The sequence below is a fragment of the Drosophila elegans genome, unplaced genomic scaffold, assembly GCF_018152505.1.
Source record: "Drosophila elegans isolate 14027-0461.03 unplaced genomic scaffold, ASM1815250v1 contig_208, whole genome shotgun sequence".
NCBI classification, from domain to species: domain Eukaryota; kingdom Metazoa; phylum Arthropoda; class Insecta; order Diptera; family Drosophilidae; genus Drosophila; species Drosophila elegans.
Window position 1 is genome coordinate 7,441,996 of NW_024545578.1, and position 16,337 is coordinate 7,458,332.

Sequence of the window (16,337 nt, forward strand, 5' to 3'; positions counted from 1 at the left end):
TCCCCGACTGGTTGGGAACTTGGATGGGGAAATAGCTATTTCTTTCACCTCTAACGAGTGTTGAACAAATCGATAAATACCTATGTTTATATCGAATACTAACCACCTTTTTATCGTTCTGACCCATGTTTGGCAGTAATATTTGATGATTTTCCATTTGAACTTTGAGAATCTTAAGTCCAAGTTTAATCGTTTTAAAGAAGGTGCTTTTGCTTTTATTTTGAAATTTAGCTTTGAGCTCTTGCTATTTTTGTTTTTTTCTTAAGATACTTTTTATTATTTTTGTTTGTAGTTAGTTAATAATCTAGTTAAGTAGCCAGGAAAAACATAAATCTGTCGGCGAAATAATTAAATTAAATATTATGTTAATAACCAGGAAGAAAAACACTGTTTAATGGGCATAAAGACTCTAAACACAATACAAATTCTTTAACGACAGTTACTTATTTGATTGACAAATTCGGCGTATACGTTTACAGGGCTCTATAAAGTGTAAGCCCAGATCGACTGTTAAATTTTGCCATGGAGTTCAAAAATAAATACTAAGAATGACAAATATTACCCAAATACATATGTTAGACAGTTGGTTCAGAACCCGGGTATTTAGCAAGTTCGGGAACCAAAATCTTCAAGAGAACTTTGCTAAAAAGTGTGTCCCCAAGCAAGTCATTTTTAAAAGCTTACTGCTCTAACGGTTTTATACCCCCAAATTTGAAATTAAAAATGTACAAACTCCAAGAAGCTTCCAAAATAATTATTAGATTAAAAAACTATGAAATGCTCAGAAGCTTTTAATCTTTAGAAAGAGATGAAGACAGGGCAGGAGTAGCGATAACCCACCCCCCAAAAAAATTGCGCATCGCTGGGTGGCGAAAATTATTTCAATCGTTCCGCCCCGCTAATTTTCTCTCTTTCTCTCGCCTGCGCCCTCTCCTTCTCTAGAAAGCCAAGCAAAACAAAACAAAACGAGAACGCAAAACCGACAAAAACAAATACCTATAGGAAAGTGGGCTAGGCGGCTCTATAAAATAGTTTATGAGTAGTCGCAGCATGGCACTCAAACCCACCGGTCGACGCGTGCACATCGAATAAAATAATTGTATCTGTGCATTCTAAAAAATTTTGCCATAAACATTTCCACAGTCGCTTTCATAATCTTATCATACCGTGATAAATAAACAAAACGAAAACAATTAATTTGAAGGTCAAATAACAATTCATAAAAAATCAATGATAAATTGATAAGTTATCTAAAGCTACCATGTCTCTGGTAAGTGATTTTTTAAGTGTGTTATTTTGATTTTGAAAGGCTAGATTAGTTTTTTTCTTTATTTTTGTATAAAAAAGGACCAAAGATTTCATGAATTCTTAAAATTATTTAAACTCATACCTAGTGTGCAAGGGTTAATTTCCCTTTTCTAATATATTGCATACAAATAGGCGCCCCCTAACTCCCTCTCTCCTTTCCTACTCTCCTTTATTCTGATTTTTTTTCCACAACACTTTTATTTTGTTTCTCTTCATTCATGTCCTCACTCACATAAACACCCCTTGGAAAATGCACACGCACACCACACTCATCTCTCTGGCATTTTCCAGTCATTTCGAAACTGTGTGCAATCTAGAATCGTCCCTCTCTTTCCATTTACCTCCCAACCCGCCCCCTGAAACATATCTATCCTGCTCTGACGCACAAGGTCTACAATAGGAATATTATCTTACTTCACATTCCAGGTTCCTCCATTGTACCTTTTATCTTCGCCGATGCTGAGCATCGCATTTCATTCATGATGAAACCAACCCCACCCAATCTGGCAACCCCACCCACTCGTAGAACGCGACTAGCTAGAATTTTCCTATTTTTAATTACCGCTCAATGTCATTTCCATTTACAGAACAGCACTGCGTAGGTTCCCAAGATTGATGGGTTTTCGCTTATAGAATCAGCTGCTTACCTCACTCATTTTACTAGAACAAATATTTACTTACCTAGTTGCATCGCCATTGCGTCATCATGTGCAAGTCGTTGGCAACGAAATTTAGTACTCTAGAATTAGTAGATTAGAATCTTCTGGCGCCAAACGCTGTCAAAAAGATTAGACTAAAACAGATGGCACTTTAAAACAATTGTCATAACAATCTGTTATCTTTTCCTGGTAACAGTGTCATGACTAGCTTACTAAAAAAAACTTTACGAGTCTTACTCATAAAGATATCAACTAAACCGCAAGTGTTCCGACAATCCTCGGGTCCAATGTTTGAAATGTTAGCTTTACCCAGAAAATATATGGTAATTTATAGGTCACTAAAAAATATTTTTAAATTACTTTAAATTTGTTTCTGTTTGCCTGATATAATATGTAATATAATTGTCATAATAACCATAGTCGGTTTTGTAAAGATTCAAAATCCTTAAAAATACTTATCAAAAAGTAATAACCTGAAATATAAAAAAAGAATATGAACGTTATTAATTTTTTTTTTGTACTCTAGCAATGCCCCTTCATGAAAAAAGCCATTAAAAATATATATACGTAAGAGTTTTATTGAAAGGGACACATATGGTATTTACTGATAAGTAAAAGCCTGGAATTCCGAATTCCCCTGAGAATTCAACATCAATAAAGAAATCAAAAGCTTTATAATTCGAGGAATTCCAGGAAAACTATTAACAGGCAGACAAATGTAACCTCTTACATGACTGTTCTATTAAGAACTGCTTGCTTACATTCTGTATAAACTACATTTTACATCTAATAAGAAAGTAAAAAACGATCAGTTTTCTTTCCATCTTTATACTTACTTTGATCAGTATTTTATCTTTTCTTATGTGTTAGCAAAGCGAACTATCTTTTACATGTCTAGCAGTTTAAGTTTAAATATCAATTTTTTTTATATTTAAGAAAGCCATATGGTTTGGAGTTAGACAGAAGTTGTCAAGAACATAAGGAGTGATTAGCTAATATATTCGCTTTTTTTTAATAAATTGTTCTTTTTTATTTGTTGAAACTTGTTTTAAATTCTGTGATGCATTGTTTAAAGTATTTATGACTTAAGCTTTATTCGGTCATCTACCATTTTAGCCAAGACATCTGTGGATTAAAATGAATAGTTAAATGCTATATAGAATAGATCTATAGATAGAATCTCCATTTGACAGGAACAAATCCACAGGACAGGCTCATTATTGGGCTGTTCTAAACATGCCCCAAAAGATCTTGACAAAGGATCGACGGCAGCTGACGACGTCATGTGCCGCGCGATCCTTTCACTGGAAGCAGACACAATAAGGACGAGGGCCTGCCCCAGGAGCAGATGTTGGTGGCTCCGTTTTCGGCGATCCTCTGATCGGTTTATTGTTGCCTGTCTCGCTTGCAGCTGCCGGCACACGTCCGCAATTGTCGATCCAGTTTTAAGCCCTGATTGAGGCAGGTAATTATATAGGTAGGGATAGAAAAGGGACCGCCAGGCAGCACATGTTGTAATAGATAATAGGCAATCTAATCGAATCGTGCCCAACTCGCTGTTATGACACCTTTTGCCAATTGCCAAGCAAAAGAAGAGAATGCAAAAAAGGAAAACAGGTTTTTGGCCCGATGGCTGCATTTGGCTGTCAATTAAAAAACCACAGACAAAGTTACCAAAGCCAGCACAAAAACTACAGTCAAATGTCTGTTAGTTGAATCTCTGGTTGCTTTATAAAAATAAATTATTATCAATATTAAAAATTACCTCTCCCGGGGAAATAATTCGATACAGCACTAATTCCTAACGATTTAATACAATTTAAAAAGGGCCGTAACAAAAAGTTTTTACAGCATACTTTTAGACACGTTAAAAATTATTTTAAAGAACTAAAGTTTTAGCCCTTATATAATAATAACCTATGTTATTAATATGAATTTTGATTCATAGCAGTAGATTTTTTTTCGGTGACCAGTAAAATAAAGATAGTTTTCTTTACATTTTTTTAAGCAAACAAAATATGAGTCATGTAATTTGAATAAGAAAGTTTTTACAGATAAAAAAATATAGTGGGGTTTAGAAAATTCGTTGTAGAGAATTCGTACTGTGGATAAAATTAAAAGTATAGGTGAGCAATCAAAATCACAATAAACAGCGGCACCAACAAGAACGGGGCGAGTGCAACAACTTTAAAAGGCCTTGCAAGGCCGTTCGGCTCTGAGCCAGGGCTTTTTCAGCTTTAACTTGTCCGGCGACTCGAGATCCAAACTCTGTGTGGTCAGCGCAGTGATCTTTTGAAACAGAAAAAAAAAACACCGAATTGCCAGCGGCACACCACTCTGCCACCATCCGCAAATAGAATATATCGCCGCCACATTTTCGTTTAATTTCCACCAAAAGACCGCCTGCGATAGTGTCGCCTTGCAACATGTCAAAGTCGTCTAGACTCCGCATTTATAGGCAAATTTCTCAAATGCGTCGCGACATCTTCGTGGTAAATTTAGCAGCGTGTATTTATAAAATCCGAAAAGTTCAACCCGTTTGCGGGCGGACGCTATATGCATATGCACATGTCGCGCACTGTCGCTGAAGTACTTTCCATAAATGATTCAAACTTGGCAATCTTTTGTATTTCAGCACTCGAACGTGTCGGCATTTCCTTTGCCAATATTACTCAAATAAATGTGACTATGGAGCCATGTCATGGGTGCTTAATTAGAAAAGCATGTAGGACTTACTTAGATTAAAAAAATGTTAACTTATCGACAACCCAGTGCATTTGATTAGTTCTAAGAATATAGGGGTACGCTTACGTGCAAAGATCGTATCTTGAAAAGGAAATTACTGCATTGTTCAAAACAATGTTCAGATAGTAAATAAAATAGGAAAATAACAATAATTACGTATTTCTTTAATAGTCTACTCATTGAGTATAGTATTTATAAAGTATATTAACATTCAATAATTAAAACTATAATTATAAAAGAGGTTGATGTACTAAATTTACATTGAAGTAAAGAGATCTAGAACCAATATGCCATCAAACGACTTACCTTTAATTTTAGACAATATGTGTACGTGCAACAGCTGACCAGCAAAAAAATATTGTTTTTGTTCAACAAAAAAACTTGGTAGCAAGTAAAACAAAGAAATCGTACTTTCGACTAATTTACTAAAATAATCAGGCTGCTCTGCTGATAAGATTAGCTCTATCTAACTCTGGAAAGGATTGTTGATGTTTTTCTTTTTTTTTTTTTTTTTTTAAAGCCTATCTTTGATTTAAAGAAAAATTGATAAATGAATAAATTTGTTTTAAGCTTATATGCAATAAATTTTTTACTGGCGCAGTAAACTGAAGTCTATCGTACAGACAACACTGCAAGGTAAATATATAAATAAAATTCAAAATTAATAAATTTTTTTATAAGTATCTTATAAGTTTATAATATCTTGTTATTTTGAAAATTGGGATCTGGTTTAGCTTGTGGATAGTCCTTTAAAAATTGTGTTAAGTATGGAAAGGATATTGAAGTCAAAAGTGGATACATTTAATAGAACTCATCTGCTCCTGCCTTTCAAATGTGTTAGAAACAAAGATTCGTATCTGCAGCTGCTTTATGGAAACCGAACAAGAGACAGGTAAATCGTATTTCGGAGAGTGGGAAGGTAAGGGCGAAATGAGAGTGAGGTGCATACACAAAAAAACTGCAGCTGCTGTCTGCTCTGCTCTCCCTTCTTTTTCTGAGGCGTCTGGAAGGTGCATTGACACGCGCCACTTCTATATTTCGGCGCATGCTTTTCACTCTCTCCAGGAGCATAAAAATCAATGATCCTGGCTTCTGCTTCTGCCAGTGGGAAAGGGACAACCATACATCTAACGGTTTTACGGTTTTAACAGTTGTACTAATACTAGCCGTAGTACAACAATACTATGCACTTTCAGTTGCCAATTTAAATAGTTAAATTTGCACTAAATGCTGTATATGTATACACTAGCTGATTAAAAATAAATTTATTTGCGCTGCCTTCACAGGCTAAATGGGTTTGGGTTTCTACTTTGTGAAGGTTTTTCCAAAATTACAGCTGTGAAAAGGAAAGGCCGAATGAGCAACTGCAACTCGGGTTGTTTCGGCTTCGTTCGTCTGGTTCGTTTCTTTCGTCTCGTTCGTATCGTTCGTTCGCGTCAGTTCCGGATCGAAACTCAACACGAAAAGAAGCAATGGATTAGTGTTTGCGCGCTGTCTCGAATAAACTTATGCATTTAAAGCTAGAATAAAGTACAAAAATAAAGTATTTAACGGACTCAATTGTGATAGCTGGCTTTGTAATTGTTGCCAACGACAACAGAACGAAAACGATAACAGAGAACGTGTGATTGTCTAATTGTGACATCGTTGTGTTTTTCCGTTCATTTTGTTCACGGAAAATCAATAGTGACTGTGAAAGCGCATTATTGTACGATTTCCATATCGTCGAAGCACAGCGCAGAGGAAATTTCCAGAGGAAACTTGAGTTTTTCAAGAAAAAGAGAAAAGCCGTCAAGGTGAGCTGAAGTCTGTAGTGTATGGTGTAGTATTTTGTGTACCCTAAACGATTTTAACCCCAAAAAATTTAATGAAAACGTGACATCAGAAGGCAAAGAGCAAAGCTAAAATATATTTTTGTTTGCCTTGCTTGTACGTTCACTCACACACAAACACACACTATCTGGGGAAAAAAACCACACACGCGCATACAAGCATATAAATGTCCACAAGACAAAGTTGTTGATGTGGTTTAGTTGTAAATAAAAAGTTGTTTCCTCTAAGACCTATATATTTGAACGACAAAAATAAAGACAAGATAACATCAGTACATAAATGTTAAAAATAAAGCAAAAACTTTTAATTATATTTTCTGTAGAGGAGAGCGAAAACGTTTGCTTACTTTTCATAGAGGGGAGCGAAAACGTTTGCTTACTTTTCGTCGGGTGTCTGGCGTTTGTTTTGTGTTCCCGTTTCGTTAGCCCTGTCTCGCTCGCGCCTTCAGCAACGAGAGATTGTTTCATAAAAAGATGGCGACCGTAGAGTTGCTAAATACTTGCACTGCTGTTTTAACTTAAATTATTTACAAAATTTTTTAACATTTGTTTACCCGGAGAGTTCGGCGAATTTTTCTGTTTTCGTTAATACAAATGAAAATGACACACGATTGTTTGCACCGGTCTTTAGGCTAAAGAAACTTAAAACTTTCCGCCATATGGTAACCCTCTTTTCGCATTGAATGATTTCATTCGAAATTCCACACCCCGCAATTCCCTTGCGATCTTCAATGCTGTTTAAAAACAACATTCTCAATTGGGTATAATGTGGATGGTGGAGAATAAGGGGCGGTTTTTGTACCATACAATGCCATTAATTTTGTATTCATCCGAAAATTCGGACTACGCAATACGTTGTTTTTGGCTATAGATAAAATTAAGCGATGACTACAACATGCAAAATATTTTTGTCTACCCAATTTTTATCAGACTCGAAGGTCACCTTATGTGTCATCAATCAGTAAAGAACTCCATCCTGTTCTTATTAAATTAAATATTTTTATTTGGTTTAACACGGAGAAACAACAAGATAAAATTTGATCTGGTTCTATAACTAATACAACCTTTGTTTTTAGCACTGTCGTTTTGGGCTTACAAAACAAAATAATTATTAAATATTATATCAAGTAAAAAACATCGAATCAATTGACTTAGATTGTAAAGTTTTTTTCCGTGCATCGGAATAAACAGATGACGAGTCAGTTTACTCGGTATATACACATACTTTACTCCATACGATATACGATTACACTATGTGTAAGGCACTTCCTCCTTTACGCACACACTCACTCGCATAATCCGGCCCAACCCACCACCACCACCGATTCCGGACTATGGAGCATTAGCTTCTTTGTCTGGCACATCCGTTGCCAACGGAAGTGGTGCACTCATGCGTGTTTTCCACTCTGCAGAAATGGAGAGAAAAACTGGCGAAGAATAATGGTTATATGTCGAGAAACCATGGCCACAGAGACGATTTAAAAAAACAGTTTGAGCTGTTGCCAATTTTCACTATGCTTCTTTTTCGCGCCGACTGCAGTTTTTATTTTTTGCGCACTGTGCCGCTTTTTATGCTTCATTACTTTGAACTTTTGCGTTCATTTTTCGCCGAACAAAGAGAAAGTCTCGCCAGTCTCTTAGTTTCTCAATTTGAGCCGAGCTTTCGTGTTCAGCTCAATACAGTCCAACTCGCGTAACTCAAACTTCCCTTCTCGGAACATACTGTAACACAAATAAACTTGAAACAGGAACCCTAAATGACGAATGGACTTAACCAAGCTATGGCTGTCTGTTCAATAAAACTTGTCATTTAAAAATGTAGCACAAATATGCTTCTTTGGGGCTCGGAATAACCTTAAATTCAGAAAATATATGTTTTATTTCGAAAAGCAAAAAAAAAACCGTTATAAAAATTTCTATGTTTGTTGTTTACATATTTGTTGGTATTAAACATTATTTTAACAAAATCAAACATATAAATGGTTCTTCTTATAGGGGTTCGAGATATATGGTACTTAATGCCTGTATTTTTCGCTGCAGTGCCATAACTTTTTCCATTATCGCCGCACCCACACACCAAACCATCGACGGTGGTCCCTGCGCCCACATTTCCAACTCCCACGAATCGGATCGAGACGAGTCGAGACAATTCGTTAATAAAAACGATAGATAAGGTGCTTAATAAACAACAAACAGTTCTCACGTAAACGCTGGGAGTAGAAGAATTTTCCCGAAAATGGAATAGATCTATTGTCTTCTCTCGTCTTCCTAAGATCCATTTGTTATCGCCAGCAGACGCGACGGCAATCAGCACATGAATGGAATGGCCCAAGGCGGCCCTTGAAAGAGGAGATGGAGATGGAGAAGAGAGCCCCGGACAAGACTAAGCATAAGATGAGGAAAATTACATTTCGGAATTCCCGGAATTCTCGATGCTCTCAAGCTGAATCATCATCCATCTCGTCGCCAGCTCGACCTTTGAGCCTGGGCCGCGTGAAAAACGACCTTTCATCCATTATTTCCACTAACGAGGCCCCCCCGCCTCGGTTCTCCTGATTTCCTCACTTTTCCATGAGATCGTACCCACATTCCAAGTCCCATAGAGATGCTGCGAAGATAAATGTTTTGCCCTCTCGCTCGCACACGACTTGACTTTGGGTTTGAGAACAATTTTCCTTTGGTTTTCCTAGGAAAAATGCTGGCGGCGTCGGCGGTTCTAGGGCTTTGAACTAAGCCGCCGTTAGTTTTTTTTTTTTGGACAATCGATCAATGTTCAATAGGGAAGAGAGAGAGAAGAAAGAGTATAGCCGAGCCGATCTTAATGCATTCCTTAGCAGCTCGGATCGGGGCGCATTTATTATGATTACAATATTGCCCTTTGTTGGCCAGCCAGCATCCCAGAATTGTTGGTGTTGTTCTTATTGTTGTTGTTTCATCTCTCTGTTTTCTTCTCGTATTATCGACGTCGGCGGTCGTTTTGTTGCTGCATTTCTTGGAAGGCCACAACACGCACGCACACACTCGCATGTAGTACGCACATATAAAGATCATGCAAGAATGTTCTTTGTGTGTGTTGCATTTATTTATTTTTCTGCATCCTCCTGCATGCTTCTTCTTTTTCTTCAGATTCTTCCACTTTGAGATCTTCCTCTTCTTGAGTTCTGATCACGATGACGACTCATGCAGCAGCAGCACCAGCAGCAGGAGGGGTATCTTCCCTCTCCTTCTGCTCCCCTCCCCTATTTTAACCCCAGATTGGTGTTGTTTTTGTTGTTCTTGTCGTATCTGGTATCACCGCATTCCAATCTCGGTTTTTTGTCGAAGACAACAACAAAAAGAATGGTAAAGTGTTTATAATAGTTTCCCACAGTCGAGCTCATGTCTCCGGGGCTCTCAAGGTATAATCAAAACAGCTGTGGTCAATGTTCTAGTACTAAAGAAATTTGTTCGGAAAAGATACCCAATAAGCTGCAGAAGATATAGACAATTTAATATTCCATATTAAAAATCATCTACCCTTTTCACAATATTGCTTAAACGGTTAATAAGTTGCAAGTATAGGCAGATAAAACTTATATTTAGAAAACATGTTTTGAAGCTTCTATATCCGTTTATTTTAGGATTGGGAAATCAGCTGGGTGCTTAAGCTACTGCTGTTGCAGTCCTATTTCTTTGCCCTCATCTGTAGTTACAGAAGGCAGACCTTTTCCACGGCTTTGGACCTCTGCGGTTACCTTCACTTACTACAACGATAACAACAGCAAAACTCCAATCACTTGGGCTCAGCTTTACTTACAGACTGGGAACGGAATGACACTGGCCTGGCCTGGCTTGGCTTGGCTTGTTCCAATCAGAAAACTCGAAAGGCAGCTCCAACTACCATACCACTCCACTCCAACCCAACTCCAACTCCAGTTTGATTTTCTGTGGCGGAGTTTTGTAGAAAAGTTGCCCGACTGCATTCCATTGTAGGTTCGTTCGGTTGGTTTTGGTCTTGTCTTTCGTGATCGTTTGTTCTTTCTGTTTTTCTTTTTATTCAGTTTTCTGTTTGTTGCCTTGCCTTGCCTTGCCTCCTGGGCCCAGCCTTTTGCTTTGGCCTTTGATTATGATTTTCTTTGCTGTGGAGTGTGGTATTTTCTTCTGGTCTCTGGGATCGAGCGTTGTTGTTGTTGTTGTTGTTCCCATGCGCCGCCCAGGAGGCCTTGTCTTTTCAGTCGGTCTTCGGTTGGTGTTGGGTGAAGGCGCTGCTCACGGTACTCCATCGCTCGATTTATTGTAGTTTCTTGTCTACCGCACAACTAAATTTTATTTTTAAAATAAAAATTAATTTCAAAAGTGTATCGAAATTGTTGTGTTTTGTACGAAACTGGTAAGTGCGAAAATACCCTGCATATTCAGTGAATGCAAATGTCTAGCCTTTGAACTTTCCACGCGATTTCCTGATAGCCCCGGCTAAATTCCAATAGTCGGTTTACATTACAATAGTTAATGGGTTTGGCATTCCACAATAACAAATAACAGACGTCGGCAGAGGCAGCTGTTATTGCACTTTGTACTGGCTAGAGAAGCAAAACAAACAATAATGAGGGAGGCGAAAAAAGATAGAAGTTTCGATGCTTATGGGGGAGAAATATTACCATGGATTGATATGAAACTTGATGGGATCATATATAATCTTATAATTAATCCAACTTCAAAGTATCTACAATCTATCTTTACGAAGGGCAATGATATTAAAATTTCAAGCTTAAAAACCTATACTTCAAAAAAGAAGCAATGGTTCAGACATTGGATTTACACTGAAAAGAAGAATGTAAATTCTTGCCAATAATTCTGGGAACAATTGCAATACCTCATATAGAGTATACAAATTGCAATTACAATTGCAGACAGCATCTCAAGCTTTTGGTGTGCGTGTCTGTGTGTTGCTGGCTGCTCCACTTCAAAAACAATGCGCAATCTCTGCACAGAAACAGACCCCCATCTTTAGCATCCCCCGATCCAGCAGCATCATCATCAGCTAGCTCCTCTATATATCCCGAGCTCCAGAAGTCAGCATTTGTAATTTACAATTGCTTTTGTTTTTGCTGCACTCTGTGTGTACTTTTTTTTCTGACTGGAGCTCTGCGCTCTGCACTCTGTTTTCCCTGTGGTTTAGTTGTTTTTCCCATTGATGGTTTCGTCTTGGCACCACATGGCCGTCTCGCTTACTCCGCCAGGCTTCCAATATGCATTTATGCTGCGCTTTATGCTGCAAGTCGGGCTCCATGGTGGTGGTGGTGGTGGTGCTGCTGCAGTCGCCGAGTGCGCCGTCGCCAGAGTGGTTTGACTGCATTCCATTAAAACTTTCTCACAGTCGGCTAGCTTGCAGTGCTCCACAGTGCATGGCAGTGCCAGCTAACCTAAACCACCTCCCCCCAGCACCACCATCATACCATATCCCCAACCGCCCGATCCGTTGCAATTGTTTGGCGAGTTTGGCTGGTTTGTGGTTGAAATTTGGACTTTGAACGGAGCCCCAACTCAGCGGTCGTGCTGAGTTTTTGCTGTTTGCTGGTGGCCCAGGCGAGAAAATGTCGAAAAACGGCTGTACAATCTCTTTGGAGGAGACCACCGCAGATACTGTTTAGGTCCCCAGGCAGCGTTGCGATTGCCAGCGATATTGCGGCCATTGATAGGAAGCCAGTTTTTGGTGATTACCGAAAATTGTAGTCTTTATCCTTATGCGGAAAGTCTTTCTTAAGAAGTCCCTTTATTAAAAATTTTAATATTATAAAAAAAATCATCCAAAATAGTTTTGCATTTGGCCCTTAAAAAGTAACTAACTAAAATAACTATTTTTGACTGCGAATTATTTATTATGCATATCATTTTATTTCGATAGGCAATTACAGATAAATTCTTGAAACAAAAAATGTGAATGCATTTTTTTATTAGGTTATCGTATAAGAACTGAATATTGTATAGAACTGATAAATCCCATATTTACTGATAAATACACTTAAGAGCAGCGTTCCATATATGTTTTTCCTGTCATTACTATAATTGCCAACTCACCAAATGACGAGCAATTGAAATCGCCGTGTGGGTTGCCTTCCGATTAGCATACTGTTTCAGTAGTTGTCGTACAAGTTTTTGCTATTATTATTGAAATTATTGGCTCGGTGAGTCAGATCGAGAATGGTGGTTATCGAGCAACGTCTGGCTGGCGCCACCCACTCACCCACTTCCTCCCAAACCACCACCCACCCACTCACCACCCACTGCTGGTCTGGGTGCAAAATACTAATACTCACTGCGATTCGGCGCACTGCAAAAACGAGCGGTAGTAACATTGCGTACTCTATACACTACGTATACTTTTTCAGTCGCAGCTCGGGAGTTTTCCCCGAAAGGAAAAACCACCCTCGGCTCGAGTGCGAGCGGGACAACCGCTGTGTTTTCCCATCAGCTAAGGGCTCTTAAAGTTCGTTGATGCTGCATCTCCAGTTTCTTGAACTGCGTTTCAGTTTTTCCCTGCATTGTACATACACAGTTTGAAAAACGTAGAAGTGCGACGAAAAAGTGTCTGAAGCTTTCTCTAAAAAATATTTTATTTCACAAATAAAAGGTATTTATAAAGCGATAAAATGATAAAGCGATTTTTATAACAAGCCATAAGATAGGAAAATCTTTGTGCTCAGTCTTAAAACCCTGGCCAAGATAAGGACATTTTTTAGCAATATTAAAGTTAGTCATGCATTAAATAATGGGCCACATTATTTGTTCTTAGGAATTTTTCTCCGTACAATTTTTTTTTACGGAGTAAAAAAACCCAATTTAAATCTTGAAATGATATGTCAAAAAAATTACTCATGTTTTTGCTTACTTTTCCTAGAATCACTAAAATAATAAGTACATTTCTATGACAAACCTTTTTTAAGTAAAAAATTCAGTCATGCAGGAGGGCACTAACATTTATATGAACTGGCCACGCTTCCATCCCTAATTGCTTATAAAATATTTTTCCGTTCCCATTGACGTCTATCTATTCCGTCGACCTTATCAATGATTGCTTTCAAAACAACCAGTCGGGCAAGTCAGGGCACGGGTCTTTGAACATTTCAGTATTTATTGGCCGGCCAGTTGTTGAAGCGCATTCTATACGATGGGTAGAGCTGCAATCGCGTAGTACTCTCCAGAAGGAACTGTTCAGGGTGTTTCGAATTCTCTAGGTGTAGGTAGTACAAACGTATCTTTATCAGGTTGATAAACCATATCTCCTCGACGTACACGATTAACATTTATATTAATGGCATACCTTGTTTTTTAATCTTTTAGTTTCGAGCAGTCGGTGAAGAAGCATTTAAGGATCTACAATTCAGTGGAGATAAGAACAACCAGAAGGCAAAATGGCAAATGTGGTAACCAATCCCCGGTACACTTACAGACCCGCAGTCCTCGACCTAACAGCGGCGGTAGCCGATCAAGTGGACAACAATACGAACGCGACGCAGCTGTTTAAGAACAACATCTACAATATCATGAACCTATCCTCGCTAAACAGCGAGGAGGCGCGCTTAAAGACCTTCATTAACTGGCCGCTGGAGTGGCTGGACAAACGCCAATTGGCCCAGACGGGCATGTTCTACACAAACGTCAACGACAAGGTTAAATGTTATTTCTGCGGCGTGGAGATCGGGTGCTGGGAGCGGGAGGATCAGCCGGTGCCGGAGCATCAGAGATGGTCGCCCAACTGCCCGCTGCTGCGCCGACGCACCACCAACAATGTGCCGTTAAACGGCGAGGCACTGGATCGCGTCCTGCCGCCGATCAGCTACGATATCTGCGGTGCCAACGACTCAACGACGGCGGTGGAGCTGCGGGAGCATGCCTACGCCGAGGGACGCATCCCCACGTCACACCTGATCCAGTCGATAGGCGTGAATACGGCGAATGCGGCAGCCACTGTCGCCGGAATCGCAACCCCGCCGCCGATGAGCTCGATCGCCACCCAGGCGTCGACGGCCACCCAGGCCAATGGCGATGTCCAGCCGGAGTCGTGCCGCGCCCCAGCCGCCAGTGGCAATTATTTTCCCGAGTATCCCGAGTACGCCGTGGAGTCGTCACGCCTGCGCACCTTCGAGGCGTGGCCGCGGAACCTAAAACAGAAGCCCCACCAACTAGCCGAGGCGGGTTTCTTCTACACGGGCGTTGGAGATCGCGTCCGCTGCTTCAGTTGCGGCGGTGGTCTCAAGGACTGGGACGACAACGACGAGCCCTGGGAGCAGCACGCCCTGTGGCTCAGCCAGTGCCGTTTCGTCAAGCTGATGAAGGGCCAGCTCTACATCGACACGGTGGCCGCCAAACCGGAGCCAGCCGACGAGAAGGAGGAGAGTTCAACAATAAGGTCCGAGTCGGCCAGCAGCCAATCGGTGACCAGCAGCTCACCAGCATCGGACGAGGCTTCGGAGGCGGCCAGTTCGGGGGATGTGGTGCCCTCCTCGGTGGCCGGCACGGCCACGGCAGCCACCCGCATCTTCGACAAGATTCAGGAGGCGACATCGACAGCAGCAGGGTCACTGTGTGCCAGCAACAGCGGCTCATCCTCCTCCATACCCGAGGAGAAGCTGTGCAAGATCTGCTACGGCGCCGAGTACAACACGGCATTCCTGCCCTGCGGCCATGTGGTGGCCTGCGCCAAGTGCGCCTCCTCCGTGACCAAGTGTCCGCTGTGCCGGAAACCCTTCACCGATGTGATGCGTGTATATTTTTCTTAAGATACCTAGCCCTCAAATTCAAATTCAAATTTAGCGTTAACATGACGAAAGGCATCTCAAGTGTTAATCAAAAGTATAAGAGAAAATCTTGGTTCAACCGGCGATCGCAACGGCCAGCTGTTGGGCAGCCCGGCAGCTGGCCGTTGCCTTTAGCAAGAAAACGAAGCCTGCTAGATATCGTAAGAATCCAATGTAATATTAGTTTAGGGCAGCACTTGTATGCATTATTTATAATAAAACTAACATATTACCGTACAAGCAATGTCGTTGTTTGTCATGTGGGTGTGGGGATACATTACAAAAGGCCTCGATGAGCTCACACCCAAGTCCGGAATATCATCGAGGGGATTCACAAATGCCGATGGGGCACCAGACCAATCACCCAAGGAATGAGCTGGCTTGGTTTAGATTGTACTATCTATATATGAACCATTTTATTTAGAATTCTAAATTCTCAAGGAAGGTCCTGCTCCTCCTCCTTACGCCAACCTGGACATATGCGATCCAAATATGGGGCACCGCATCCAAGCACCAGCTAAACAAGCTGGCATCCGGGCTTCCGTGGTACGTAACAAACCAGGCCATCCTAAACGATCTGCGACTTGTTCCTATGGGCGACCTCCTCAACCAACACAGCCAACGGTACTCGGACAGGCTAAGGAACCATCCAAACCCACTGGCTAGCAGACTGACCGACCCACAATCTCTAAGAAGATTAAAGAGATTCCTCCCCAGCGATCTGCCTTTCCGTGTTGTACAATAATTTTGTAATCCTTGTTAACAATTTGTAAATATGTGTAAATTTTTGTAAATAATTGTATATAGTCTAGGCCCATATCCCATGTGTACCATATATATCCCATCCTCCAAACGACCGGTTATGCTCAGATGGCCCTGAACGATTCCGGCGACAATAAAAATTAATAAAAAAAAAAAAATAAAATACAAAATTCTAAATTCAACCGTTGAACCCATCGATAATGCTATACAAGCCACAGTTTAAAAGATAGCTTCGGGCCAGAGGACAAAATGCA

At 40.3% G+C, this 16,337-nt stretch overlaps 1 protein-coding gene across 5 annotated transcripts; it reads left to right on the forward strand.

The window, feature by feature from the left end:
* Positions 1-1,048: 1,048 nt before the first annotated feature.
* LOC108146080 (death-associated inhibitor of apoptosis 1) lies at positions 1,049-15,326 on the forward strand. Of its 5 annotated transcripts, none has more exons than XM_017271897.2 (2): positions 1,049-1,270; positions 13,865-15,326. In XM_017271897.2, the coding sequence occupies exon 2, from the start codon at positions 13,936-13,938 to the stop codon at positions 15,301-15,303; it is 1,368 nt and encodes a 455-aa protein (XP_017127386.1). In that variant the 5' UTR covers positions 1,049-1,270; positions 13,865-13,935; the 3' UTR covers positions 15,304-15,326. The 5 variants fall into 5 exon arrangements, with proteins under 5 accessions (XP_017127386.1, XP_017127385.1, XP_017127388.1 ...); XM_017271896.2 differs by lacking the exon at positions 1,049-1,270 and adding an exon at positions 6,141-6,508; XM_017271899.2 differs by lacking the exon at positions 1,049-1,270 and adding an exon at positions 13,134-13,154.
* Positions 15,327-16,337: the final 1,011 nt, after the last annotated feature.

Excerpts from the sequence above, each read along its gene's own strand:
- LOC108146080 (XM_017271897.2), top strand. The coding sequence starts at position 13,936 with ATGGCAAATGTGGTAACCAATCCCCGGTACACTTACAGACCCGCAGTC.